General features: G+C 41.0%; 2 protein-coding genes across 5 annotated transcripts in view; one reads left to right on the top strand and one right to left on the bottom strand.

The window, feature by feature from the left end:
• The window catches only part of LOC128695549 (2',5'-phosphodiesterase 12), a 56,194-nt gene extending 48,074 nt beyond the window's left edge, over positions 1 to 8,120 (bottom strand). Inside the window, exons 1-2 of the mRNA XM_070093173.1 lie at positions 7,386 to 8,120; positions 370 to 509 (exon numbers count right to left, since the gene is read on the bottom strand). Coding sequence (XP_069949274.1) covers positions 370 to 509; positions 7,386 to 8,069 — 824 coding nt within the window. The 5' untranslated portion in view covers positions 8,070 to 8,120. The remainder of the gene's footprint in view (positions 1 to 369; positions 510 to 7,385) is intronic.
• Positions 8,121 to 23,061: 14,941 nt separating this feature from the next.
• LOC128695558 (ER degradation-enhancing alpha-mannosidase-like protein 2) overlaps positions 23,062 to 27,293 on the top strand; it is an 81,446-nt gene continuing 77,214 nt past the window's right edge. The window contains exons 1-2 of one of the 4 annotated variants that reach the window (XM_053786234.2): positions 23,062 to 23,573; positions 25,589 to 25,699. In XM_053786234.2, the coding sequence (XP_053642209.2) occupies positions 23,488 to 23,573; positions 25,589 to 25,699 (197 nt within the window). In that variant the 5' untranslated portion in view covers positions 23,062 to 23,487. Of the gene's footprint in view, positions 23,574 to 24,219; positions 24,451 to 25,588; positions 25,700 to 27,293 lie in introns of those variants that run through there. The other 3 variants (XM_053786235.2, XM_053786232.2, XM_053786233.2) reach the window with 3 other exon arrangements.

Below are 27,293 nucleotides of genomic sequence, written 5' to 3'. Positions count from 1 at the left end.
AACACTAAAACTATCAAAACACTTCAAATGTTGACATTTCATCTTAATTTATCCATATTCATGAAATCTTCTGATAATTTGCAGTACTGTCAATGATACATCTTTGAGTACATTTATCTTGATAGCTAGAAAGCTTATTACATTTATGTAATCTGTCTGTTGTATAACTAGTTTAATGTATTTATAATCATAAATCTTCCCAAAATGCATTGCATAACTATGTAAGTTAGAGCAATATATAATGTAATAGCCTGTGGTCCACATATCCAGCACAGCCTGGTTGACCTGGCACCTGTTATGACAAGTTTGCATTGAACCAAAAGATATTAGAAATAACATAAAAAAAAAAAAACTCATCTGAGAGCATACCTGTTCTCTCCAGCCAGAGTTCTGGTGAAGTGGTGCCTTCGCTCAAAGGGACACTCACCGGGGCATGCAGACACCAGTACTGTTGACATAACCTCAACATTTTCTCCCTTTCTTTCACCCAGAAAAGGAGTGGCAACCACCTATTTAAATGTCAGAAGATTAACGTTAAATTCCATAATATTAATTATATTACAAAATACAGTAATGTACATACGTATATACTGCACATACATGTATCAGTTGTAACATATTTAGAAAACATCAATCTTAGCTGAGTGAAGGTTACAATGACTTGGTAATGAACACTTGTTTAGGAGAGGTATCGCTGCTAATGGATTACTAATAAGTGAACTTTCTAGCTGTGGCCTCAGGGATACAGCACTGTTGCTTTTTAAACTGTTTGATCATATCAAGTATTAGTTAATGATTCTGTATCTAAGCTATCTCCTTTGCCTTATGGCATTCTTTAGAGTTCTGTTCTTGGACTGGTATTGTTGGATAACCATGGGGTTTATCATTTTTATGCTGATGATGAACAAGTCTATACTATACAAGTTTTAAATGTGGAAACCGTAAAACTCTACTTCTCTTTTGATGGATGTTCAAACTTGGAAGGCAGATAGAAAACTGAAACTAAATGAGGATAAGACAAAGATTTTTGCAGCCTAAGGAATCTGAGTGTTTATCTGTATTCTTCATTGTCATTTGTTAGACACAGTAACCGAATTGTTATACAGTATCTTGCAACTTTCACATTTTTAATCTCTATGCAGTCAGAAAATCTTGATAAGTCAAATATCTAGGTCCTTATCCACACATTTGATTCCATTTGATATTAATTTTGCAACTGATTGTTTGTGAATTTGACTATTTAGCTCAGTGGTTCCCAAACTTTTTCAGCTTGTTACCCAATTTAACATGCCACATAAAGCATGTTACCCCTTTCACAAAATGTTGTTATTATTGATATATATGGCTAAACGTGAACGTATACAGCCTCACATACTCTGCTAATCCTAGCAAAACCATTGAAAACGTAAGAACCACACATACATTATATATAAAATTAATAATAGCTACAAATTCACAGTAACAGTGGGTAAATACTAACTATATACTGCACAGGGCAGTACACATACATACCAGCTTATGTCTACCTCGGCTGATGCTCACAGATAAACTGACAGTGTGAAATAGAGGCAGCCTCAGGAAGTGAGTGACGCGTACTGGACAGGTCGATCTGGGCTACTGAGTGACTTTTGTCCTGAAGCATACTTGTCAAAATACTTTTGGGTTTCCACACACTTAGCTATATATTTCTTCTTTTCTAATACTGTATATTAGTTTTTGATGTTTATTGTTATTTGGTTTAACTTTATTACTTACTTATAATAGGTTTACTTTACAACTTTATATACTAAGACAAAGTTAACAATAATCCTCATACCGGGTACCGCATTGTTTTCTTGATTTTCAGAATTCATAACTTTTTTTCTGTCACCCCTCCATTACCCCCAAAAATGGTTAAATTACCCCCAGGGGGTAATTTACCCCCAGTTTGGGAACCATTGATTTAGCTGATTAAAAAAACTTCAGTCTGTAGTGAATTGTATGAGTTGCACTGGCTCCTTGTCAAGGAAAGAATTGAATTTAACCTGTTTATTAACTTTTACAACTATTAATTTTAATGAACCCAAGTATCTTGCTGATTTACTTCTACCTTTCACACTGGGCTTGGGAAAGTTTTAATGAATTGCCATAAACCCTTTTAGACTGATTGGTCCTCATGCTGTTGGAAGAAATCATTTGCAGAAAGAACCATTTCTTATGTAGCTCCTAGATTGTTCAACAGTGTCTGGTGAGAGTCAGGAATCTGTTCATGCTTTCAGGTCTCAAGTGAAAACACATCTCTTTTCTAAAGCCTATAATCCTAATGATTATAGTGTCACCTTTGAATACAAACTTAAATATTTTTTTCTTCATTTTTGTTGTTGCATTTATGGTTTGGAGAGTAAAGCCTACAAATTTCTTGAAAGAACTGGCATTCAAGAATAACAAAATCCTAAATTATTATTTTTTTTTATAATAGTGTCCTGTGAAGCTGACAGTGTACCATACCTGTGATACGCCTGTGGCTGATTTCAAAAGCTTTCTTATTCTTGTAGCCTGGCTACAGACCAGGCTATAGGCCAGGCTTATCTAGTGCTACTCTGGTCAACCAAGCTTAAGAGGTTTGGATTTATTATACAAATGTGATATGAGTTTTGCATCTATGTGATTGCATGATTGATTTAACCCTTAAACTGTCCAAACAGATCTATGTTCACATGGGTAGTGCTCCAAAAGTAGATCTACGTTTTTTTACATATTTTCAAATATAACAAAAAAACATCGATCAAAGTTTTTTTTACACGTTTTCAAATAAAAAAAAACAAAAAGAAGTTCTACGTTTTTTACATACTTTCAAATGTTGAAAAAGCGTAGATCTACATTTGGACAGTTTAACCCTTTCAGGGTCCATCCCGTAGATCTACGGCTTTACGTTCAGGGTCCAAACCGTAGATCTACGTCATGAGCTCAGCTCACTCTGATAAACTGTGAGTGGTACATTTGGGACTAGATATGAGAGAATACATCTATGTGGTATGTGTGCACCACATAAAACAAATCCTGCAGCACACTGTGTATAATGAGAGAAAAAAAAATGAGACCATGATTTTCAATTAAAACAGCGACTTTGCAGTGTTTTTTCGTATGGTTTTGTAGTTGTATTTGCGATTTCTTGGTCTCATTTGATAGAATGGAAGACATATTACAGAAATAGAGATGATTTTGATTGGTTTTAGCACTGGAAATGGCTTGAAAATGAGCTCAAAGTAGCGGAAATGTTAAATTTTTGCTGATGTTCAAGAGTAAACAAACGGCCTCACACATCTAATACACGCCAGCTCGTGGATCTAATATACATTCACAAATGTGGTGATGATATTTATACAATTATTACAATATTGCATAACAGTAAATCTTCTATTTTTGGTGTGAATACAAATTCATGTGAATAAAAAATCAAAATGGAATCTATTTGTAAAGCCTCAAAACGTAACTAATGAACAGAGGAAATGTTAGTTTAGTGCCAGGAATACCTACATTGTTTATTCTGGACCCTATTTTGAAATTGGAATATTTTAAACTTTGTGTTAAATTGGCCAAATTACCAACTTCCAATCACTTTATCTTGTAGTTGAAACAGTTGACTTGGCGATTTCTTGTGCTCAATCGATAGAATAGAAGTAATACTAGTGAAATAGCTAAGAATTTGGTCAACTGGAATAATGTAATTGGCCTAAAATGGGAGTCAAAGTCTGCAAAATCGCCGATTCGTAAATATCGCTGACACATCAAAATTCGCGAGAGCATAATTTTGTCAATTTTCCATCAAATTTCATACCTTTTGTTTTATTACCTTCACAAAAAGATTCTCAAGCATTTCATAAGAAAAAATAACTAATTTTTTTTTTTTAAATTCTTGGACACTGGGGCACCACTTCACATTTTGGCCTTGGACCCTGAAGGGGTTAAGAGTTAAAAGGCTGAGGGAGTTGAAGGTTGTGGGATGGGAATGAGTTGTGGAGATGGAGAGGTGAGTTTGTATATTAATAAGACACAACTTGCAGTTCATGGCGTTTTATTGAGAAAATGTTTTCAGCCACCAGTGAGTTAGGTTAGGGAAAATTTGTCAAGAAACAGGACAAGTGTTTCTTGACACAGGTTTTAATCATATGATGACCCACTACATGAGCATTTGGTCAACTGACTGACACCTTCTGTTGGCTTACCTGTCCACCCCTTTAAAAATTGGTAGTACAATGATATAGTGAGTTCATGGGGTGTAGGTGTAATGGGGGTAAGGAAGTGAGCTGGGAGTGAGTTGGGAGTGAGCTGGGAGTGAGTTGGGAGTGAGCTGTGTGTGAGTTGTATGGATGTGGAAAGATGCACTGTGGGTGTGGGAATGAGCTGATGATGTGTAGGAATAAATTGTTGAGGCGAGGGATTGAGTTATGGGGGGTGTGAGAATGAGTTGTTGGAGTGTGGCAGTGAGTTATGGTGGTGAAGGAATGAGTTGTGGGAGTCAGAGAATGAGTTGTGGGAGGTGCCTTTGATATACCTTTGATGAGACTCATTAGCCTTTCTACTCTCAGAGACTGGCCTTGGGCCAGGTTCATCTGGCACTTGCCTGGTCAACCAGGCTGTTGCTGCTGACAGCCTGCTGGCCCACATATCCATCACAGCCTGGTTGATCTGGCACCTGGAAGGTACATGCCAGGGAACTAAAGAGGTTTTATGAAAAGTTTGTATTGAACCAACAGATAACTGATACCACTAGAAATAAAAATACACTGGATTTGATCTTCACAAGCAACAAGGAACTATTCAGACATAACAACTGCAACAACAGTATACTACTCTGACCACAACAGGTGTGGGAATGAGTTGAGAGGGTGAGGGACTAAGTAGTGGGGGTGAAAGACTGAGTTGTGGGGTAAGTTGTGGAGGATGGTAATGAGATATGAGATTGTGGGAGTGAGCTGTGGGGAAGTGGAAGTGAGTTATGGGGGTGTGGGAGTTATGGGGGAGTGGAAGTGAGTTGTGGGGTGTGGGAGTGAGTTCCTGGGAAGTGGGTATGAGTTGTGGTGGTATGGAACTTAAGGGGACATAATAGTTAAGGGGGTGTGGGAGTAGGTTTTATGGGAGTTGTAGGGGTGTGGGAGGGAATTTCAGGAGTGTGGGAGTGAATTGTAAGGGTGTGGGAGGGAACTGTAGGGGTGTGAGAGGGAACTGTAGGGGTGTGAGAGAGAACTGTAGGGGTGTGAGAGAGAACTGTAGGGGTGTGGGAGGGAACTGTAGGGGTGTGGGAGTTGTAGGAGTGTGAGAGAGAGTTGTGGGAGTTGTGAGGGTGTGGGAGTGTGGGGTGTTATAATTGAGTGGGTGAGTTGTAGGGGTGTAGGAGAAAGTTGTAGGGGTGTGAGAGGAGTTGCAGGGGTGTGGGAGAGAGTTGTAGGAGTGTAGGAGAGAGTTGTAGGGGTGTGGGAGGGAGTTGTGGGGATGTGGGAGTTGCAAGGGTGTGGGGGGTGAGAGTTGTGTGAGTGTAGGGGTGTGGACGAGAGTTCTAGGGGTGTGGGAGAGAGTTGTAGGGGTGTGGGAGAGAGCTGAAGGGGTGTGGGAGGGAGTTGTTGGGGTGTGGGAGGGAGTTGTAGGGGTGTGGGAGGGAGTTGTAGGGGTGTGGGAGAGATCTGTAGGAGTGTGGGAGAGATCTGTAGGAGTGTGGGAGAGTTGTGGGATGTGGGAGACTTGTAGGGGTGTGGAAAAGAGTTGTGGGAGTGTGGGAGACTTGTAATGGTGTGGGAGAGATTTGTAAGTGTGTAGGAGAGAGTTGTAAGAGTGTGGGAGACTTGTAGGGGTATATACAACCATAAACACTAACAACAAAAATGATTATTATTATTATTATTATTATTATTATTATTATTATTATTAATGAATATTCATGGAAGGAGTGCTAAACCCATAAGGGTCATACAGTGCCTTGGGGAATTGAAGGCATTCAGATTTTAACAAAGAATGGAGAAAACAGTTCCAATTCCTTAGATCAAGAGGATCTCACCATCATCAAGTAACCTCCCTTGAGGGTTAACAGTGACAAGCCAAAATTTTTCTAAAAGAACAAAATCTTTCACAATAGCAAGTATTATACACACAACAAACAATACTATCACACAAAATTTAAAAAGAATTTATCATTTAAAAACATAATAGCATTAACATGATAGAAAATTTTGAGAGATCGCTACAGTTACCCCAGTGCAGTATGTATAGTGTATGTGTGGCACTCTGTGCGAGAAGGAAAACAATGGAGAGTTTTCCTGACCAATCGACAACTTGGTAACACTGGTGAAATTGCATTAAACCTATGTGGATGATACACTGCAATATGTATACCTGGAATATACCTGGAGAGGGTTCCGGGGGTCAGTGCCCCTGCAGCCCGGTCCGTGACCAGGACTCACGGTGAATCAGGGCCTGATCAACCAGGCTGTTACTGTTGGCCGCACGTAAACCGACGTATGAACCACAAACCATACCCCGGCCGGGATTGAACCCGCGGTCAGAGAGTCTCGAAACTCCAGACCATCGCATTAGCCACGATTTCGTGAGTCAAGTCGTATGAACCACAGCCCGGCTGGTCAGGTACTGACTTTGGGTGCTTGTCCAGTGCCTGCTTGAAGACAGCCAGGGGTCTATTGGTATTTCCCCTTATGTATGCTGGGAGGCAGTTGAACAGTCTTGGGTCCCTGACACTTATTGTGTTGTCTCTTATCATGCTAGTGGCACCCCTGCTTTTCATTTGGGGGATGTTGTATCATCTGCCGAGTCTTTTGCTTTCATAGGGAGTGATTTTTGTGTGCAAATTTGGTACTAATCCCTTCAGGATTTTCCAAGTGTATATGATCATGTATCTCTCCTGCCTGCATTGCAGGGAATACAGGTTGAGGAACTTCAAGTATTCCCAGTAACTGAGGTGTTTTATCGCAGTTATGCATGGCGTGAAGGTTCTCTGTACATTTTCTAGGTCAGCAGTTTGACCTGCCTTGAAAGGTGCTGTTAGTGTGCAGCAACATTCCAGCCTAGATAGAACAAGCTTGGCACCCCTAGTTTTGAAGGCTCTCATTATACATCCTGTCATTTTTCTAGCAGATGCGACTTGAAGGTAAGATCTTCTGATATGATCACTCTCAGGTCTTTTATGTGATACCTATTGTGATACCTATTTTTTTTATGACGATAGACAACTTAGCTTAAGGTGTGCAGGTATAAGGAAACTTGCCCTTCCTTCTCTCTCTGCCTAGGACTCAACCTAAAGAGCCTAACATGCTATCCCTGCTCTGCAAGGTGACTTTTGGAGTATTATATTGAAGAGTAATGTATGAAGTGTACAGAAATATATAACTGAAGTTTACCTTTAGCAGCCTACCAACGTCTTCACTTGTTGTCATACAAGCAACTCCAACGTTCACCTCAATCCACTTGATTTTATTAAGATTTGCCTTGGCAACTTTTTCAGTCTCAAATTTTAGATCACTCTTAAACCACCTGAAAACACAATGTTCCTTTTCTGCATATACAGTCTCGAATTTATTTGGATAAACGGGAAAACCAGCCATCATGTTCTTGGGTAAATCCATTGACTTTATAATAGGTGGGTTAAGATCAATGATATAATGATTGTCTCCTATTAATAATTTATGATTATTATAACTGCCAACAAATGAGTCATAACAAGTCGTATCTTCTGATACTATTCCCTCATTATCTAATCTTAACATTTTCACAGGAATCTCTTCAATATCAATACTGCTCTTCTTGTTCTTCTTGAAGGCAATTTTCTGTATATTTCCACTTATCCTGGTCAATATATTACCCAGGTCTTCCTGAGTGGACCTTTGCAGATTGAAAATTCTGTCTACCTTTAATCTGTCTTCCTTATACCTAAATGAGAGACACACCGTGGGTGTCTCACTCTCGTGAGTCACTACAACTTTCTGCAATGACATGTCGAAGATCCTGCGGAACTGTGGTGAGAAAAAGCGACACTGGTTAAATCTGTGATATACAGCAGCCAAGAGACCAGCCCGGTGTCGCATTTTCTTGTTGTAGAGCTGAGGGGCCACCACTCTGGAAATACCGTACTGAACCCGGTCTCCTGAAATACCGTACTGAACCCGGTCTCCTCCTGAAGCACTGTACTGAACCCAGCCGTATTTAGCCCAGTCTCCTAAAGCACCGTAGTGAATCCGGCCTACTGAAGCACCGTATTTAAACGGGCCTTCTGAAGCACCATAGTGAACCCGGCTGTCTGAGATGTTTACTAAGTTTATTCAGGTATAGGTACATATAAATACAGTTACATAAATTTTCACACGTAGCAGCATATGTGTAGATTACCTAGGATAACCCCCCTCCAAAAAAAAAAAGTCATACAAAGTGATTTATTGTCACTGGGGAGCCTTGATATAAAGTATACTTGTCGGTTTTTCTACTGTGGCTGTCTGTATTACGTTTATATGCTACTTACTGTTCTCGTTAATCATATTTGCAAAACGTTTAGTAAATGGAATAAGGAAAATGTTAAAAATAGCATAAATATACGTCATTTTTAGCTCGCTTACTGAACGGTAATTTAGAAAACATCTCATCTCCTCCATGCCACGGCCAAGTTTAACCCCCTTAGTAATGATGCCAAATAATGTTTTTCATTACTTTTAGAGACAATACATACAAAAATGTAAAATCGGTAAACAAAAAATTACCAAAAATTCAATAGATATGTAAAAACTACATGGCCTTTGACGTCATGTCCAATGTTGTACCTACGATTATTCGCTTTAGAAATATCGTGGAGAAATGAGATTTGCATTACAATATTGCCAGAGTTTAGCACTATTTTTCGGTAGCATGAAATATTTTTTATTTCTTTTTTCACGAATTTATGTATATGATCATGAGTTTAATATGTTTATTATGCACCCCATACCCATCCTGTGTGCGGTAGTCAAAAGATTACAGAGGTACATAATTGGTCCAGGGACTGGACTCCAAAGTTTTGATAGCTGAGCAAGTTACAGAGGTAATGAACTCACAATTTACAAAGGTAATGAACTCACAATTTACAAAGGTAATAAACTCCAGGTAGGTCTGGTCACAATCATGACAAGTTACAAAGGTATTTACAGATTACAGAGGTACGTAATGGGTCCAGGGACTGGGCCCCCAAAGTTTTGATAGCTGAACTAGGTACAAAGGTAATGAACTCACAAGTTACAAATGTAATGAATCCTGTAAGAATGGTGAAAACAAGTTTTCACAGCCATCAGCTCAAATAGTCTGTGTGATATTTTTTGTCCACAGGTCATGTGGCCTGTGGCCCGGTGGCCTGGTGGCTAAAGGTCCCGCTTCACACACGGGTGGTAACATTTCGACACGTTTCCTTACACCTGTTGTCCTGTTCACCTAGCAGCAAATAGGTACCTTTGTGTTAGTCGACTGGTGTGGGTCGCATCCTGGGGGACAAGATTGAGGACCCCAGTGGAAATAAGATACAGTCCTCGATGACGCACTGACTTTCTTGGGTTATCCGGGGTGGCTAACCCTCCGGGGTTAAAAATCCGAACGAAATCTTATCTTATCTTATGTATTATGAGTTGGGCACAAGTCTGTACCTATAACATGTTACTACTTCACATCAGGGAGAACTTAAAAAGTAGAATGAGCGTAATCTTATTCAGTTTATGTTAAACGGTAAGACGAGTGTAATACCCTATAAATCGACTATGAACCAGATGGTGCCCTCACCAGGAATAAGGGCATCGCCCTTGGGGAGAGCAGTATCAACTAAGATATCATTAGATTACCTAGGCGTGTACCTAGAGGCTTGTCCTCATCGTACTCTGTTGTACTCATCCTTCTCTCCCTGGACGCCTGTCATCATCACAGTCTGCCTGCTAGACCTATCATTGTCTCCCATGAATGCTTGTCCTCCTCAAACCTTGCCTGTACATCATTCTTTCCATTGGATGGTTGTCATCATCATACTCTGCCTGCTGTGCATATCATTCTCTTCCCTGGATTATTGTCATCAGCATACTCTGCCAGCTGGGTATATCATTCTCTCCCTCTGGATGACTGCCATCATCATATTTTGCCTGCTGGGCATATCAGTCTCTTCCCTAAATGACTGCCGTCATTGTACTCTGCCTGTTGTACAGTTAGGTAAGTTGTGCTATCTGAGAGGCTATTTTATCGTACACCCGCAGCTCATCCTGTGAGTAGTAAGTGCTAAAAGACGGAATTACAGAGATCACAGTGGGTCTTTGTCAAACCCTACTGATCACTGTTTCATTACTAAAAAGAAATGCTAATTATTTCATATTTTTCAGTTACTTCATATAGCTGTCGTACACAGTACAGTAAGGAATATAGTCTTAAAAAATGGTTTCTTATTACTATTAATAAAAAGCATTTGTCATAGCTGGGTTGCAATCTGTATGTAGTCTATGTGAAATGTGGATACAACCACAAGATTTCAGATTCAGATATCTTATCATTAGCAATGAGGGGTTTTGTCATATCATGTAAGGTTTGCATGGAGGTGTCTCCGAAAAGTTAGATGTTTGGAAGTTTGAATTTGAGTGTATGGCCCTGTCTTTGTCCATACACTACGTATATTATGACATTAACATCTCCATACAAACTAGTCAGAAATACTTATAACCTAGTCTTACTCTAGCAGTAACAACATATTGCAATCTGTTGACATTGTTACTTTCTCCATAGACATGTTTGACCTGACACATTTCATTACCTAACCAGAACACAGAGAGTAGTCGTCAACAGAGTAAAGTCCGAGGCAGCTACGGTGAAAAGCTCTGTTCCACAAGGCACAGTACTCGCTCCCATCTTGTTCCTCATCCTCATATCCGACATAGACAAGGATGTCAGCCACAGCACCGTGTCTTCCTTTGCAGATGACACCCGAATCTGCATGACAGTGTCTTCCATTGCAGACACTGCAAGGCTCCAGGCGGACATCAACCGAATCTTTCAGTGGGCTGCAGAAAACAATATCAAGTTCAACGATGAGAAATTTCAATTACTCAGATATGGTAAACACGAGGAAATTAAATCTTCATCAGAGTACAAAACAAATTCTGGCCACAAAATAGAGCGAAACACCAACGTCAAAGACCTGGGAGTGATCATGTCGGAGGATCTCACCTTCAAGGACCATAACATTGCATCAATCGCATCTGCTAGAAAAATGACAGGATGGATAATGAGAACCTTCAAAACTAGGGAGACCAAGCCCATGATGACACTCTTCAGGTCACTTGTTCTATCTAGGCTGGAATATTGCTGCACACTAACAGCACCTTTCAAGGCAGGTGAAATTGCTGACCTAGAAAATGTACAGAGAACCTTCACGGCGCGCATAACGGAGATAAAACACCTCAATTACTGGGAGCGCTTGAGGTTCCTGAACCTGTATTCCCTGGAACGCAGGCGGGAGAGATACATGATTATATACACCTGGAAAATCCTAGAGGGACTAGTACCGAACTTGCACACGAAAATCACTCACTACGAAAGCAAAAGACTTGGCAGACGATGCAACATCCCCCCAATGAAAAGCAGGGGTGTCACTAGCACGTTAAGAGACCATACAATAAGTGTCAGGGGCCCGAGACTGATCAACTGCCTCCCAGCATACGTAAGGGGGATTACCAACAGACCCCTGGCAGTCTTCAAGCTGGCACTGGACAAGCACCTAAAGTCGGTTCCTGACCAGCCGGGCTGTGGCTCGTACGTTGGTTTGCGTGCAGCCAGCAGCAACAGCCTGGTTGATCAGGCTCTGATCCACCAGGAGGCCTGGTCACAGACCGGGCCGCGGGGGCGTTGACCCCCGGAACTCTCTCCAGGTAAACTCCAGGTTATGATGGATAATAGATCTGCTAGTTCCTATCTGTACTGTTCCACAGTGTTTCGGAAGCTTCTTTTTGAAAAACCAGACTTGATTTCAACATTCTTTTTATTTAATGCTTGTGTAGCTAATTCATCAATTTTGTCATGCTCCTGGACATCAGTCTCTCACCTGGATGATTGTTCTCATCATATTCTTAACCGTTTGGCAGTCGCTCGGGGCGTAATGCTATTATTAATTATTTATTTTTAGGTTTAGTGCATAAGTTTAAATTTCAACCATGAACTAATTTAGTAACTGATGAAAAAAATAACCTAGGATAACTCACTGATGACAAACATAATGATTTATTTAATTTATTGCTTGTAAGAGCTGCGACGGCTTGTGTGGTATGAGCCTCGGTCCTGGAAGTCTGAATATAATTGACACAAATTGCAATTGCCGGAGTACTACTTATCGAGACGAAGTTTCGAGAGTGCAATATGCTTTTTTTCTAGACTATAGAATATACCCGGGAAAAGGAGAAGTGTAGTGTGTGGACATTAGCATTTACGTATTGGCTAACCTGCCTGTGACTCGGAAGAGAATACATAAAACGTAAAATATGGATGCAAAAAAAAAAAAAAAAACATGAATCAAAGTCGGAGTCGCTACAATGAACTGGAACACCTCACTACTTTTCCGCTTTGTGAATTTCCATAGTTGCTCTGGGACGCCGGTTATTGACGTATGTGGAGGCTGGGCTTCTTGTTCTACCTGTCAGGCGTGGGAACCACCTAACCTAACTGGGAACACTTACTGCCGTTCCTATTTCCCAAGGAAACCTTTGTTCCTTTCTCAATTTTCACTCGGATTTTAAGTCATTCTTTCCTGGACAGTACTGCAGCTTTCCTCAAGGAAAGTTGCTAGAAGCTGATAAGGACCTTTTAATCTAAGGAATTAGACCTACTCTTCCCTTCCTTGGATTATACTTGACGACCTCGCATTCCCTCAGTCACTGCATGATTCCTACAGACTTAGCGCTTCTCTATAAATGCTTGGAGGGAGTTTCATGGGTCAACGCCTTCGCGGCCCAGTCCGTGACCAGGCCTCGTGGTTGATCAGGACCTGATCAACCAGACCTGTTACTGCTGGTCGCATGTAAACCGAAGTACAAGCCACAGCCCGGTTGGTCAGGTACTGACTTGAGGTGCCTGTCCAGTGCTTTCTTGAAGACAGCCAGGGGTCTATTGGTAATCCCCTTTATGTATGCTGGGAGGCAGTTGAACAGTATTGGTCCCCTGACACTTACTGTGTTTTCTATTAGTGTACTCGTAGAGCCCCTGCTTTTTATTGAGGGAGATGTTGCATCTCTTGACAAGTCTTTTGCTTTCGTAGGGAGCGATTTTCGTGTGTAGATTTGGGACTAAACCCTCTAGGATTTTCCCAAGTGTATATTATCATGTATCTTTTTCGCCTGTATTCCAGAGAGTACCAATCAAGGGATTTAAACCATTCTCAATAATTTAGGTGCTTTATTGTACTTATACGTGCCTTGAAAGTTATCTGTATATTCTCCAGGTCTCCAATTTCGCCTGCCTTGAAAGGGGCCTTTAGTGTACAGCAATATTCCAGCCTAGAAAGAACAAGTGATTTGAAGAGGATCATCATGGGCTTGGCATCCCTAGTTTTGAAGGCTCTCATTATCCATCCTATCAAGATGGCAAGGGTTACACCAATACATAAAGGTGGTGATCCTACAGACTTAAACAACTATAGGCCAATATCTAACTTACCATTGCTATCCAAAATCTTTGAGAAACTCGTGCACAGGAGACTGTATTCATTTATAACGGCTCAAAACATACTCAACCCCTGCCAATTTGGATTCAGGAAAAATAAAAGCACTAATGATGCAATCATAAAAATGCTAGATCTGCTTTACACAGCATTGGAAAATAAGGAATATCCACTAGGAATTTTTATTGACCTAAGAAAAGCTTTTGACACAGTAGACCACGACATCCTACTCCACAAACTTGATCATTACGGTATAAGAGACCATGCGCTTGCTTATTTCAAATCTTACATTACTAATAGGTATCAGTATGTCACCATTAAAGACACGGCATCAGCAACACGGCCACTTGATACTGGAGTTCCGCAGGGAAGTGTCCTTGGTCCCCTGCTCTTCCTCATATACATCAATGACCTTCCAAACGTATCCCAACACCTGAAACCCATTCTCTTTGCTGACGACACGACTTATGTCATCTCTCACCCTAATCTTGCCACCCTCAACACCACTGTGAATGAGGAGCTGATCAAAATATCGACTTGGATGACAGCCAATAAACTTACGCTTAACACTGACAAAACCTACTATATTATGTTTGGTAGCAGAGCAGGAGATGCACAAATTAACATTAAGATTGACAACACTCTAATTACCAAAAATAATGGGGGCAAATTCTTAGGCTTATACCTTGACAACAACCTGAATTTCAGCACCCATATCCAGCATATAACCAAAAAAGTCTCCAAAAAGGTTGGGATCCTCTCCAAGATACAATACTACGTGCCGCAAAATGCCCTTCTCACATTATACCACTCACTTATTTATCCATACCTCACCTATGCTATTTGTGCTTGGGGATCAACTGCAGCAACACACCTAAAGCCAATAATAACCCAACAAAAAGCTGCAGTAAGAATAATCACTAAATCCCATCCCTGGCAACACCCCCCCCCACTCTTCATAGACCTAAACTTACTCCCTGTTCAGTACATCCACACTTACTACTGTGCAATCTACATCTACAGGGCCTTAAACTCTAATATCAACCTTGACCTAAAACACTTTCTTGATAGTTGTGACAGAACCCACAGGCATAACACCAGACACAAACATCTCTACGACATTCCCCGTGTCCGACTAAACCTTTACAAAAATTCAATGTATGTCAAAGGCCCTAAAATCTGGAATACCCTACCTGAGAACTCTAGAACTGCAGACACATTCATCACCTTCAAAACTACCATTAGAAAACATCTTATCTCCCTGATACACCCTGTCAACTAACTACATGAATACCACCTGGTGGTTCACACTTACACTCACTGACTCATTTGACCATAAACAGAAATATTAATCTCAATCTTAAAATAATGAATCCGGTGATACTCCAATACTGAAACTATGTACTGTGCCAAAACAAAAGCATTTACATTGCTAAACTCACAAACTAGTATTTAGTCACTTAGCCATAATACCAACTTACCTCATAATTTGTAATATTTTAAAATTAAGAATAAAACTAAGTCTGCCCGAAATGCCTAGCCATGCTAAGCGTTCTAGTGGTACACTCTGTAATCACTATTTTACTACATGTAAACCACACAATAACCAAATTTCTGTAAACTCAGCATTGTAATCCTTACAATGGAATATTGCTGCACACTAACAGCACCTTTCAAGGCAGGTGAAATTGCCGACCTAGAAAATGTACAGAGAACTTTCACGGCGCGCATAACGGAGATAAAACACCTCAATTATTGGGAGCGCTTGAGGTTCCTAAACCTGTATTCCCTGGAACGCAGGAGGGAGAGATACATGATTATATACACCTGGAAAATCCTAGAGGGACTAGTACCGAACTTGCACACGAAAATCACTCACTACGAAAGCAAAAGACTTGGCAGACGATGCACCATCCCCCCAATGAAAAGCAGGGGTGTCACTAGCACGTTAAGAGACCATACAATAAGTGTCAGGGGCCCGAGACTGTTCAACTGCCTCCCAGCACACATAAGGGGGATTACCAACAGACCCCTAGCAGTCTTCAAGCTGGCACTGGACAAGCACCTAAAGTCAGTTCCGGATCAGCCGGGCTGTGGCTCGTACGTTGGTTTGCGTGCAGCCAGCAGCAAAAGCCTGGTTGATCAGGCTCTGATCCACCAGGAGGCCTGGTCACAGACCGGGCCGCGGGGGCGTTGACCCCCGGAACTCTCTCCAGGTAAACTCCAGGTAAACTCCAGGAATTGAATTTTACTAGCAGATGTGGTGGATACATTATTGTGATCCTTGAAGGTGAGTTTCTCTGACATTTTCACTTCCAGGTCCTTCACATTAGTTTTTCGCTCTATTGTGTCGAGTTTTCCATAGCGGAGTAATTGAAATTTGTCTTCATTGATCTTTCATATTTTTTTTGTGGCCCATTTGGTTGATGTTCGCTTGGAGACTTGCAGTGTCTTCGATTGATGACACTGTCATGCAAACTCGGGTGTCGTTAGCAAAGGAGGACACGGTGCTGTGGCTTACATCCCCCTCAAGGAAGGTTCCTTGATGTTGGTGAGGGGTTCTAGATTTATGGAATTGGATCTGTGCTCCAGTTCCCCGAATTAAGCCTGAATGCCTTCCACATCCCCCCCAGGCGCTGTATAATCCTCCGGGTTTAGCGCTTCCCCCTTGATTTTAATAATAATATAATAATATGTGGCTTACATCTCTGTCTATGTCAGATATGAGGATGAAGAACAGGATGGGAGTGAATACTGTACCTTATGGAACAGAGCGTTTCACTGTAGCCACCTCTGACTTTACTCTGTTCACTATTAACTCTTTGTGTTCCATTAATTTTTGAAGGGGTGGACCGGTAAGTCAGCGGAAGACCTCGGTCAGATGACCAAAAGCTCCAGCTGTGGGTCATCATATGATTAAGAACCGCGTCAGGAAACACTTGTCCTGTGGTGGATCAGTCTCGGGCCCCTGACACTTATTGTATGGTCTCTTAACGTGCTAGTGACACCCCTGCTTTTCATTGGGGGGATGGTGCATCGTCTGCCAAGTCTTTTGCTTTCGTAATGAGTGATTTTCGTGTGCAAGTTCGGTACTAGTCCCTCTAGGATTTTCCAGGTGTATATAATCATGTATCTCTCCCTCCTGCGTTCCAGGGAATACAGGTTTAGGAACCTCAAGCGCTCCCAATAATTGAGGTGTTTTATCTCCGTTATGCGCGCCGTGAAAGTTCTCTGTACATTTTCTAGGTCGGCAATTTCACCTGCCTTGAAAGGTGCTGTTAGTGTGCAGCAATATTCCAGCCTAGATAGAACAAGTGACCTGAAGAGTGTCATCATGGGCTTGGCCTCCCTAGTTTTGAAGGTTCTCATTATCCATCCTGTCATTTTTCTAGCAGATGCGATTGATACAATGTTATGGTCCTTGAAGGTGAGATCCTCCGACATGATCACTCCCAGGTCTTTGACGTTGGTGTTTCGCTCTATTTTGTGGCCAGAATTTGTTTTGTACTCTGATGAAGATTTAATTTCCTCATGTTTACCATATCTGAGTAATTGAAATTTCTCATCGTTGAACTTCATATTGTTTTCTGCAGCCCACTGAAAGATTTGGTTGATGTCTGCCTGGAGCTTTGCAGTGTCTGCAATGGAAGACACTGTCATGCAGATTCGGGTGTCATCTGCAAAGGAAGACACGGTGCTGTGGCTGACATCCTTGTCTATGTCGGATATAAGGATGAGGAACAAGATGGGAGCGAGTACTGTGCCTTGTGGAACAGAGCTTTTCACCGTAGCTGCCTCGGACTTTACTCTGTTGACGACTACTCTCTGTGTTCTGTTAGTGAGGAAATTATAGATCCATCGACCGACTTTTCCTGTTATTCCTTTAGCACGCATTTTGTGCGCTATTACGCCATGGTCACACTTGTCGAAGGCTTTTGCAAAGTCTGTATATATTACATCTGCATTCTTTTTGACTTCTAGTGCATTTAGGACCTTGTCGTAGTGGTCCAATAGTTGAGACAGACAGGAGCGACCTGTTCTAAACCCATGTTGCCCTGGGTTGTGTAACTGATGGGTTTCTAGATGCGTGGTGATCTTGCTTCTTAGGACCCTTTCAAAGATTTTTATGATATGGGATGTTAGTGCTATTGGTCTGTAGTTCTTTGCTGTTGCTTTACTGCCCCCTTTGTGGAGTGGGGCTATGTCTGTTGTTTTTAGTAACTGTGGGACGACCCCCGTGTCCATGCTCCCTCTCCATAGGATGGAAAAGGCTCGTGATAGGGGCTTCTTGCAGTTCTTGATGAACACAGAGTTCCATGAGTCTGGCCCTGGGGCAGAGTGCATGGGCATGTCATTTATCGCCTGTTCGAAGTCATTTGGCGTCAGGATAACATCGGATAGGCTTGTGTTAATCAAATTTTGTGGCTCTCTCATAAAAAATTCATTTTGATCTTCGACTCTCAGTCTGGTTAGCGGCTTGCTAAAAACTGAGTCATATTGGGACTTGAGTAGCTCACTCATTTCCTTGCTGTCATCTGTGTAGGACCCATCTTGAACATTAAAATGGTATGAAATACCGACAGATTGTTAGGTAAGACACATATGCAACAGTTAGGTATCTTTATTTCGAAACGTTTCGCCTACATAGTAGGCTTCTTCAGTCGAGTACAGAAAGGTTGATAGAAGCAGAAGATACTTGAAGACGATGTAATCAGTCCATCACCCTTAAAGTTTTGAGGTGGTCAGTCCCTCAGTCTGGAGAAGAGCATTGTTCCGTTGTCTGAAATAAAGATACCTAACTGTTGCATATGTGTCTTACCTAACAGGACCCATCTTGTTTAAGTAGGGGCCCAATACTGGACGTTGTTCTCGATTTTGATTTGGCATAGGAGAAGAAATACTTTGGGTTTCTTTCGATTTCATTTATGGCTTTTAGTTCTTCCCGCGATTCCTGACTCCTAAAGGATTCTTTTAGCTTAAGTTCGATGCTTGCTATTTCTCTGACCAGTGTCTCCCTACGCATTTCAGATATATTGACCTCTTTTAGCCGCTCTGTTATTCTTTTCCGTCGCCTGTAAAGGGAGCGCCTGTCTCTTTCTGTTTTACATCTACTCCTCCTTTTTCTTAGAGGAATAAGCCTTGTGCATACATCGAGTGCCACCGAGTTAATCTGTTCTAGGCATAAGTTGGGGTCTGTGTTGCTTAGTATATCTTCCCAGCTTATATCGGTTAGGACTTGGTTTACTTGGTCCCACTTTATGTTTTTGTTATTGAAGTTGAATTTGGTGAATGCTCCCTCGTGACTAATCTCATTATGTCGGTCTGGGGCTCCGCGCATACATGACTGAACCTCAATTATGTTGTGATCTGAGTATATTGTTTTTGATATGGTGATATTTCTTATCAGATCATCATTGTTAGTGAAGATGAGGTCTAGTGTATTCTCCAGTCTAGTAGGCTCTATTATTTGCTGGTTTAAATTGAATTTTGTGCAGAGATTTAAAAGCTCGCGTGAGTGTGAGTTTTCATCAGAGCTGCCTCCTGGTGTTATTACTGCAACAATATTATTTGCTATATTCCTCCATTTTAGGTGCCTTAAGTTGAAATCCCCCAGGAGCAAGATGTTGGGTGCAGGAGCTGGAAGGTTTTCCAGACAGTGGTCAATTTTTAACAGCTGTTCCTGGAATTGCTGGGATGTTGCATCCGGAGGCTTGTAGACTATCACAATGACTAGGTTTTGGTTCTCGACCTTTACTGCTAAAACTTCCACTACATCATTTGAGGCATTTAGCAGTTCTGTGCAAACAAGTGACTCTGCAATGTACAGGCCAACCCCCCCCCTTTTGCCTGTTCACTCTGTCACATCTGTATAGGTTGTAACCTGGGATCCATATTTCGTTGTCCAAGTGATCCTTTATGTGGGTCTCAGTGAAAGCCGCGAACATTGCCTTTGCCTCTGCAAGCAGTCCACGGATGAAAGGTATTTTGTTGTTTGTTGCTGGCTTTAGACCCTGTATATTTGCAAAGAAGAATGTTATCGGACTGGTGGTATTGTTGGTACTGAGGAGGGGGATTTTTTTTCCGGCATTAGTATCTGTATCTGTTGGTTTGGAGTGGAGGCCATCGACTGTGGTTCCACTCCAGGAATGACTGGATTTGGTGTACGATTTCTGCCATTTCCTGCCAGTTTTTTTTCCTTCCTGGCACTAAAAAACCTCTCCCTCTTGAGTGGCTGTGGCTACCCAGGTTTTCCCATGGCCTGGATGTTTTGTATCTTTTTGTCCCCTTTAGATGGTATGCCTGGCAATTTAAGTTATAGCACAGTCTTTCCTGTACTGAAGAGGTACACAGTTCAGGGTGAAAAAGCTTACAGGAAGGGAGTTTGCATTTTCCTGTTGTCATATGGGCATGGCATTTCCTAGGGTGGTCATAGTTGCACGTCCCATCTGTTTTTCCAGATTTCCCATGCCAGCAGATACCGAGTGCATAGTATGTGCACAGGCTTGGTTTCCGTTTGCCTTGGGTTTCTGTGACTGTATTCGCTGTTGGTGCATGTTTCCCTGTCTTACTTCTATCCTCCCTAGCACCAACAATGGAGCTCCCACCATTTGTTTTTGGTAATATATCCTCACTATTGCTAGTGGAGTCCTCTTGTTTGCTATTTCCTGCGGTATTTCTAGTTTGCAATATTGGTTTTATCTTATCTTTGACTACACTTGTTTCCCTACTATGGCTCCTGTCCCCTATGAGGTCATTTATATGTATTCCTTCCTGCGTATAATTCCCGACTACCTGGACAAAATCTCCAGCTTCACCATTACTGTCTCCCAGGACAGCATCTCCAGCTTCCCCATTACTGTCTCCCAGGACAGCATCTCCAGCTTCACCATTACTGTCTCCCAGGACAGCACCTCCAGCTTCACCATTACTGTCTCCCAGGACAGCACCTCCAGCTTCCCCATTACTGTCTCCCAGGACAGCACTATCAGCCCCCCATTTACTGACTACCAGGACATCATCTCCAGCCTTACAGTTTCTGACTACATGGCCAGTATCAAGGGCAGTACCATTCAGCCCGGACTTTTTATGTTCCCATCTGTTGTAGAAAGCTTCCAGGTTTTCTATGAAAGCAGCTTTGATGTTGACCTCTTTTAATACCCTTGTGATTTTAGTCCACAGATTTATCTCATTTGGGCATACCCAAAAACACTTCCCTGTTTTAATACTGCTTGTAGCTAGTTCTTGGATATCTGCACAAGGGGCGTGACACCAATTTCCACAGAAATGACAATTTATGCATGTGGAAGCCCGTTTGTTTGACTGACCACAGACTACACACAGCTTCATAATGATTTGAATGGTTGATTTACTGCAATTCTACTAGCAACCTCTTGAATATTCTATTAATAACCTGCTAGGTGGTGCACAACGAAACCGTTTGAAACCAGTCCAGGGTTGATACAAAAGTATAACTTGCGTGTTGAAGAGCCGGTGACTGCTGGCACTCCTACAATGACGAACGGTCGAGCCTCCACCCTTGTTTATCAATCGCTGTATCTAGCTTCTCTATTTTTTTTTTCCGTCTCCACCACAATAAATGCTATATTATCACTATAGTTGACTGGTGCAAATTTTGGAGGAAGGGCGCTTTTTCTGTAGTAATAATTGCTGACAAACCTTACCTAAATTCAAATTCATTTCAAATTTTTATTTCTTTGCAAGTTTACAATGTGATTGACATGTTGTGGATAGGTAGTTTAAAGTGAGTAATTACAATAATGATTTGCAGCGCAAAGAGAGCCACTATCATGCCTAGGCATTACGGGCAGAGTAAATTTAATGGGTTATAGACTAATTAATACTAGACAGATAAATAATTGTTTGTTAAAGTTGTACATCTGTTATTATATATAGTAAACAGTAATTGACTCAAATTGCAGCATGGGAAAATCAATTGGACAAGTTGAAAGTAGTACACAACTTGCATATATCTTTTTGTGTTCTATTTCTTAGGAAAGTTGTATCATGTACTTGTAGAAATAAAAATTTATTATTATTATTATTATTATAACGGAGAATGGATGGGCAGGAAGTTTAGGCCAGGACTTCAGCACCAACGTTCGTGGCTCTGGTGGCTAACGCTCTGGCTTCACACGACAAGGGCCTGGATTCGATTCCCAGCCAGAGTAGAAACATTGGGCGTGTTTCTTTCCACCTGTTGTCTATGTTCCCCATCAGTAAAGTGGGTACCTGGGTCACAGTGGTGCCTGTGCTAACCTTCCTATGGTGTAGAAATATACCTAGTTGGACGAATCTTATTGTGGCTAGCTGGTCTAGTGGCTAACGCGACGGGCTGGAGTTTTGAGACTCTCTGACCGCGGGTTCAATCCGGCCGGGGTATGGTTTGTTAAGATAAGATTTCGTTCGGATTTTTAACCCCGGAGGGTTAGCCACCCAGGATAACCCAAGAAAGTCAGTGCGTCATCGAGGACTGTCTAACTTATTTCTATTGGGGTCCTTAATCTTGTCCCCCAGGATGCGACCCACACCAGTCGACTAACACCCAGGTACCTATTTGCTGCTAGGTGAGCAGGACAACAGGTGTAAGGAAACGTGTCGAAATGTTTCCACCCGCCGGGAATCGAACCCGGGCCCTCCGTGTGTGAAGCGGGAGCTTTAGCCACCAGGCCACCGGGCCTGTTTGCAATCGTGTCATTACGATTTCGTGAGTCGGGTACCTGGGTGTTAGTCGATTGGTGTGGGTCGCATCCTGGGACACTGGCCTAATTTGCCCGAAATGCTCAGCATAATAAGGGGCTTGCTATATAGTAATATGTCATTGATGTCAGCTAGATCTGTATACCATGTACATGTACTTGTAGTAAATAAAATATAATAATAATAATAATAGTGTAGATGTGTTTCGCTCTACCTGTTCTGAGCAAATTTCCCAATTCTCTCCCTGGAATTTTGTTTCAAGTTTGATAAAAAAAAAAAAAATCCATTGTTGCCTCTGTAATTACATTGTTTTTTCGTTGTTGATTACAGGATGGGGGTGCACAGTAAAGTAACCTTTCAGGCGGCGAAACTAAAACAAACTATACTAGAAAATTGGTCTGGAGCGCCATATATTAGCTCTTTATTTTCAGCTATGCAAGTTTCTTAGGCCTGGAGAAGCCTGTTGCTGACTCATTTGAATATGGGCTTCTAGCTTTGCTTCTCCTTAAACGTGGATTCTGTTTAACCTAATTGCAAACGTTTTGTTTCAGTTTTTGTTATCACTAAGTCAACTCCTGTTCCTTTCCCATTTCCCAACCAACTTTGGGCACTATTCCTTCACTAGAAGAACTAGAAACACTTCAGCGTATCCGGAAGACGATGACATTATTTTGGACTTCCTCGCTAACCTTAGTAGAGTGTAGACGTCTCACGCTCGCCTGATCATCGGTAACAAATTTCCTCATTTTTCCCTGGGACGTTTGTCTTTGTCTAGATCTGTCATCTGGAGACATTTAACAACGGGGGCACCATTCATCGGTTCCCGTCTGTTTACGGAAATTTTACGGTTTTAATGGGAAGCCGGTTACTAAATTCAGGGGAGAGTGTAGGTGTCCTGCTCTGCTTGGGCTTAGGCAAGAGAATCCACCCGAAGTAATTGGGAACTTGTTTGTTCCTACTTCTATTTGTAAAGGGAACTACTGTTCCCTATTCGTTCCTCGCTCAGTTTTGGGCAATACTTTCTTCCCATCGGGAAGCAGGTCTCGGTACTTCGAGAACTATCAGTGGCTCTTATAAACCGCAACAAGATGACCTTTTTATTTGTGTATTTGCAAGTATGTTTTTTAATGTCATTTTCAACTGGAATGACAGAAAAAGAGAGAATTAAATTAAGGTAAGTTATTATATATTTTACACTTAATGTTATCAATACTATATTCTTATGATTTTCATTTGTCTCTACAACATATGGTATAATATGAATGCAGATTTTACCAACGCCTTATAAATTTTATTCTCATTACTGTATTATCCTGGAGGATTAATAACCCAGATAACCCAAGAAAATCAATCAGTGTGGCTTATTTCCATTGGGTTCTTGGTTCTCTTCACCAGGATGTCACACAGTCGGCTATCTTTCGGTAGGTAAAATGTGTAAGTTTATTCAGGTATAGGTACACAAATACAGTTACGTAAATTATCGTACATAGCAGCACATGTGTAGATTACCAAGGATAACCCAAAAAAGTCAGACGAAGAGCCTTATACATATATGAAGACATTTAATGTGGATAAGTTTCGCCCACCAGGGGCAGGTTAGTCCAATACAGAGAACTCAGTAGATGAATGCTCCTCAGCCCTTATTTGTAATTTGAATTGTACAGCACCAGTTGGTTTGTAGAACCAATTTTTTTGTGCAAATTGTAAAAAAATATAGCCTATTTGTACTGATGAAACCCACCTAACCCAATCTAAAATAACCTGACTTAGCTTAACTTTATTCTGCCATCAGTATTGGCGTGGTGGTGTTTATGTTTGTCAAATCGCCTGACAAGACTTGTTACTAAGCATTGATTGACTCAGACATGCTGCACATCCAAATTAAATAACAATTTCCACAAGAAGTACTTACTCTGTGATGTAGAAAGGTTCTGTGTATTGTAAAATGTAAACTAATGCCCAAGTTCCACCAAGTAATAGTAGTAGTAAGCTGAACTCCAAGAATCACAGAGTTTATGTCGTGGCAGAGTTTGGGTGCAGCACAAGGCCAGGTGCGTGGAATGGAGCGGCAGGGCGGACCTAACTGATGGCTGTGTTCTACATGGATGAAATGCATTGCTCTAGTATTATGGATATGATGAAACTCCCTGTATTCTGAATTAATTATATACATGTGCATGTATGTATGTATACACTGTACATATTGTTGGTAGCAGTGAGTGATAGCTAAACAACTTCTCTTATGAAGGTCAGATTTCCTGATGACTGGTTTGTCATTTTGTGATGTACTTGAGATGTTCACAGGTGTTGTGATGGATAACACAAGCATTATTCAAGTAATCTCTCTGACAACAACTACAATGTTCAAAGATTCATTGTGTAATACTTCTGGAGGTTTCCCCAACATAAATTTTGTCACATGGGCCACACAGTATAGTGTGTACTGTGGTGTTGGTTTCATGATGCTGACTGTTTTTAGTGGCTGTTTTTAGCTGCTCTTTTGGCAACAGTCAGAATGCTTGGCTAAATCTATCAGAGGTGGCCATGTAGAATTCAGCGCTGTGACAACATACATGAACAGTGAAATTCGCATCACCTTCCACCTACAGATGTAGTGCTTTGCACTATTTTTGTGTAGAGGTCATTCTGAGTGTATAGTATACTAAATAATTATTTAAAATACAATAATTTTCTTACAGCCAACCCAAGCAACTCTGGCACAATATAACAAAACTAAACAACAGTGTCAGTTCCTGATCAGCCGGGCTGTGGCTCGTACGTTGGTTTGCGTGCAGCCAGCAGCAACAGCCTGGTTGATCAGGCGCTGATCCACCAGGAGGCCTGGTCACAGACCGGGCCGCGGGGGCGTTGACCCCCGAAACTCTCTCCAGGTAAACTCCAGGTAATCCCTAATGTCCGCCTGGAGTTGGAATAATATAAGATGACTCACAGATTCACTTGAGATTATCTATCCAAGAAAAAATGTTTTAACTTTTTTTCTTTTTTTGTAAATCTGTTGCTTGTAAATCTGTCTTACTGTATACAGAATTTTTTTATGCATTTCTGTAATTATTAATGTCCTGAATATATTTTAATGTGGTACTTCATAATTGAAAATATGGCATCCCAGTACAATAATATACAATACTGTATTTGCATAAACATGTAACCATCATTCCTTATTTTCAGGGAAGAAGTTCGTGGGATGTTTTATCATGCTTATGAAGGTTACATCAAGTATGCCTATCCCTATGATGAATTACGACCACTGTCATGTGATGGTCATGACACTTGGGGCAGGTAAAGATATGCCTTACTTTTTACTCGTTTTAACACTTCTAAATGTACAGTAGACCTTCATTTAACATAGTAGTTATGTTCCTGAAAACACCGTGTTAGGCAAAAACCGTGTTAGACAAACAGAAGAACTTAAGGGAAAAATAGGGTGATGTTCCTGGGAGCCCCCAAAAAGTCAAGCAATTTTTTTTTTAGGCCAACAGATATTACAAAAATAAAAGTGAATATGTAATTGTAGTTCATTGTTGTGATGTATTATGTTGTTTTTACTGCATAACATTACAAATACAACAAAAATAATAGTATTTATTACCTTAAATTGTGGGTGCTGGTGTTTGTGGATGATTGTGGAGAGTTATGCTGGGGCCCTACTGGGCTGAGGTGGATGGTAGAAGTACTGGTACTGAAGTCAATGGTTGTACTTGAGTGTGTGTAAATTCTGTAAGGGATTCCTGTTCTATTTTACCCTACAGTACATTATGCAATTGATGGTAAGGCATCAGTTGCTCTAGACACTGTTTCAGGTCTTCTTCATTGAAAAAGTCTAACTTTAACCCTTTCAGGGTCGACAGGCCCTCTCAGAGACTTGTTCTCAGGGTCGGCCAATTTTCAAAAAAAAAAAATTATTTTTTCCTATGAAAAGATAGAGAATCTTTTCCCGATCATAATGACACCAAAAGTATGAAATTTAATGGAAAATGTACGGAATTATGCTCTCGCAAAGTTAGAGGTCTCGACGATGTTTACGCATCGGCGATTTTGCCCACTTTGAGCCCTACTTTCGGCCAATTCCAGTGTACTTGTCGACAAAAATCATAACTATTTCGCTAGAGCTCCATTTTTTCTATCGAGTGAGTACAAGAAACCACCCATTTACCGATTTCAATTATCCAATACAGTGGTCAGAATTTATCAATTTTGCCAATTTCACACAAATTTCAAAGGATGCCAATTTCTGAATAGGGTCCAGAATAAACAAGAAAGACATTCCTGGCACTAAAATAACATTTCCTCTGTTCATTAGTCACGTCCACTTTGAATTTTTATTCTCACAAAAAAATAGAAGATTTACTGTTATACAGACTACTGCATTGGTGTAGAAATGGTATACATATTATCAGTGCACTTGTGAAAGAATATTAGACTCACCAGTTGACGTGTATTGGATGCATAGCATGATTTGTTTACGTTTGAACTTTGGTAAAAATTGAGCATTTCTGCTACTTTGAGTGCAATTTCAAGGTAGTTTTCTTTGTAAAACCAGTCAAAATTATCTCAATTTCTGTAATATGTCTTCCATTCTATAAAATGAGACCAGGAAAACTAGAATACAACAATAAATACCATACGAAAATACAGTGCAAAGTCGGTTTTAATCCCAAAACACGGTCAAATTTTTTTTTTCTCATTACGCTCTGTGTGCTGCAGGATTTTTTTTATACCGCGCACACTGACCACAACATAGACCCATTCTTTCATATGTAGGCCTACCAGCTTTCTCTCACTAGATTTGAGGGTGCTAGAATTTAGGCATACTAGTACGTCAAAATCCCTGGTGCGTAAGCCGATAGGCTTAAGTCATTAAGTAAATCAGTCA

This window comes from Cherax quadricarinatus, chromosome 42 (assembly GCF_038502225.1).
Source record: "Cherax quadricarinatus isolate ZL_2023a chromosome 42, ASM3850222v1, whole genome shotgun sequence".
NCBI lineage: Eukaryota > Metazoa > Arthropoda > Malacostraca > Decapoda > Parastacidae > Cherax > Cherax quadricarinatus.
This window is presented reverse-complemented; position numbering and strand designations above follow the sequence as displayed.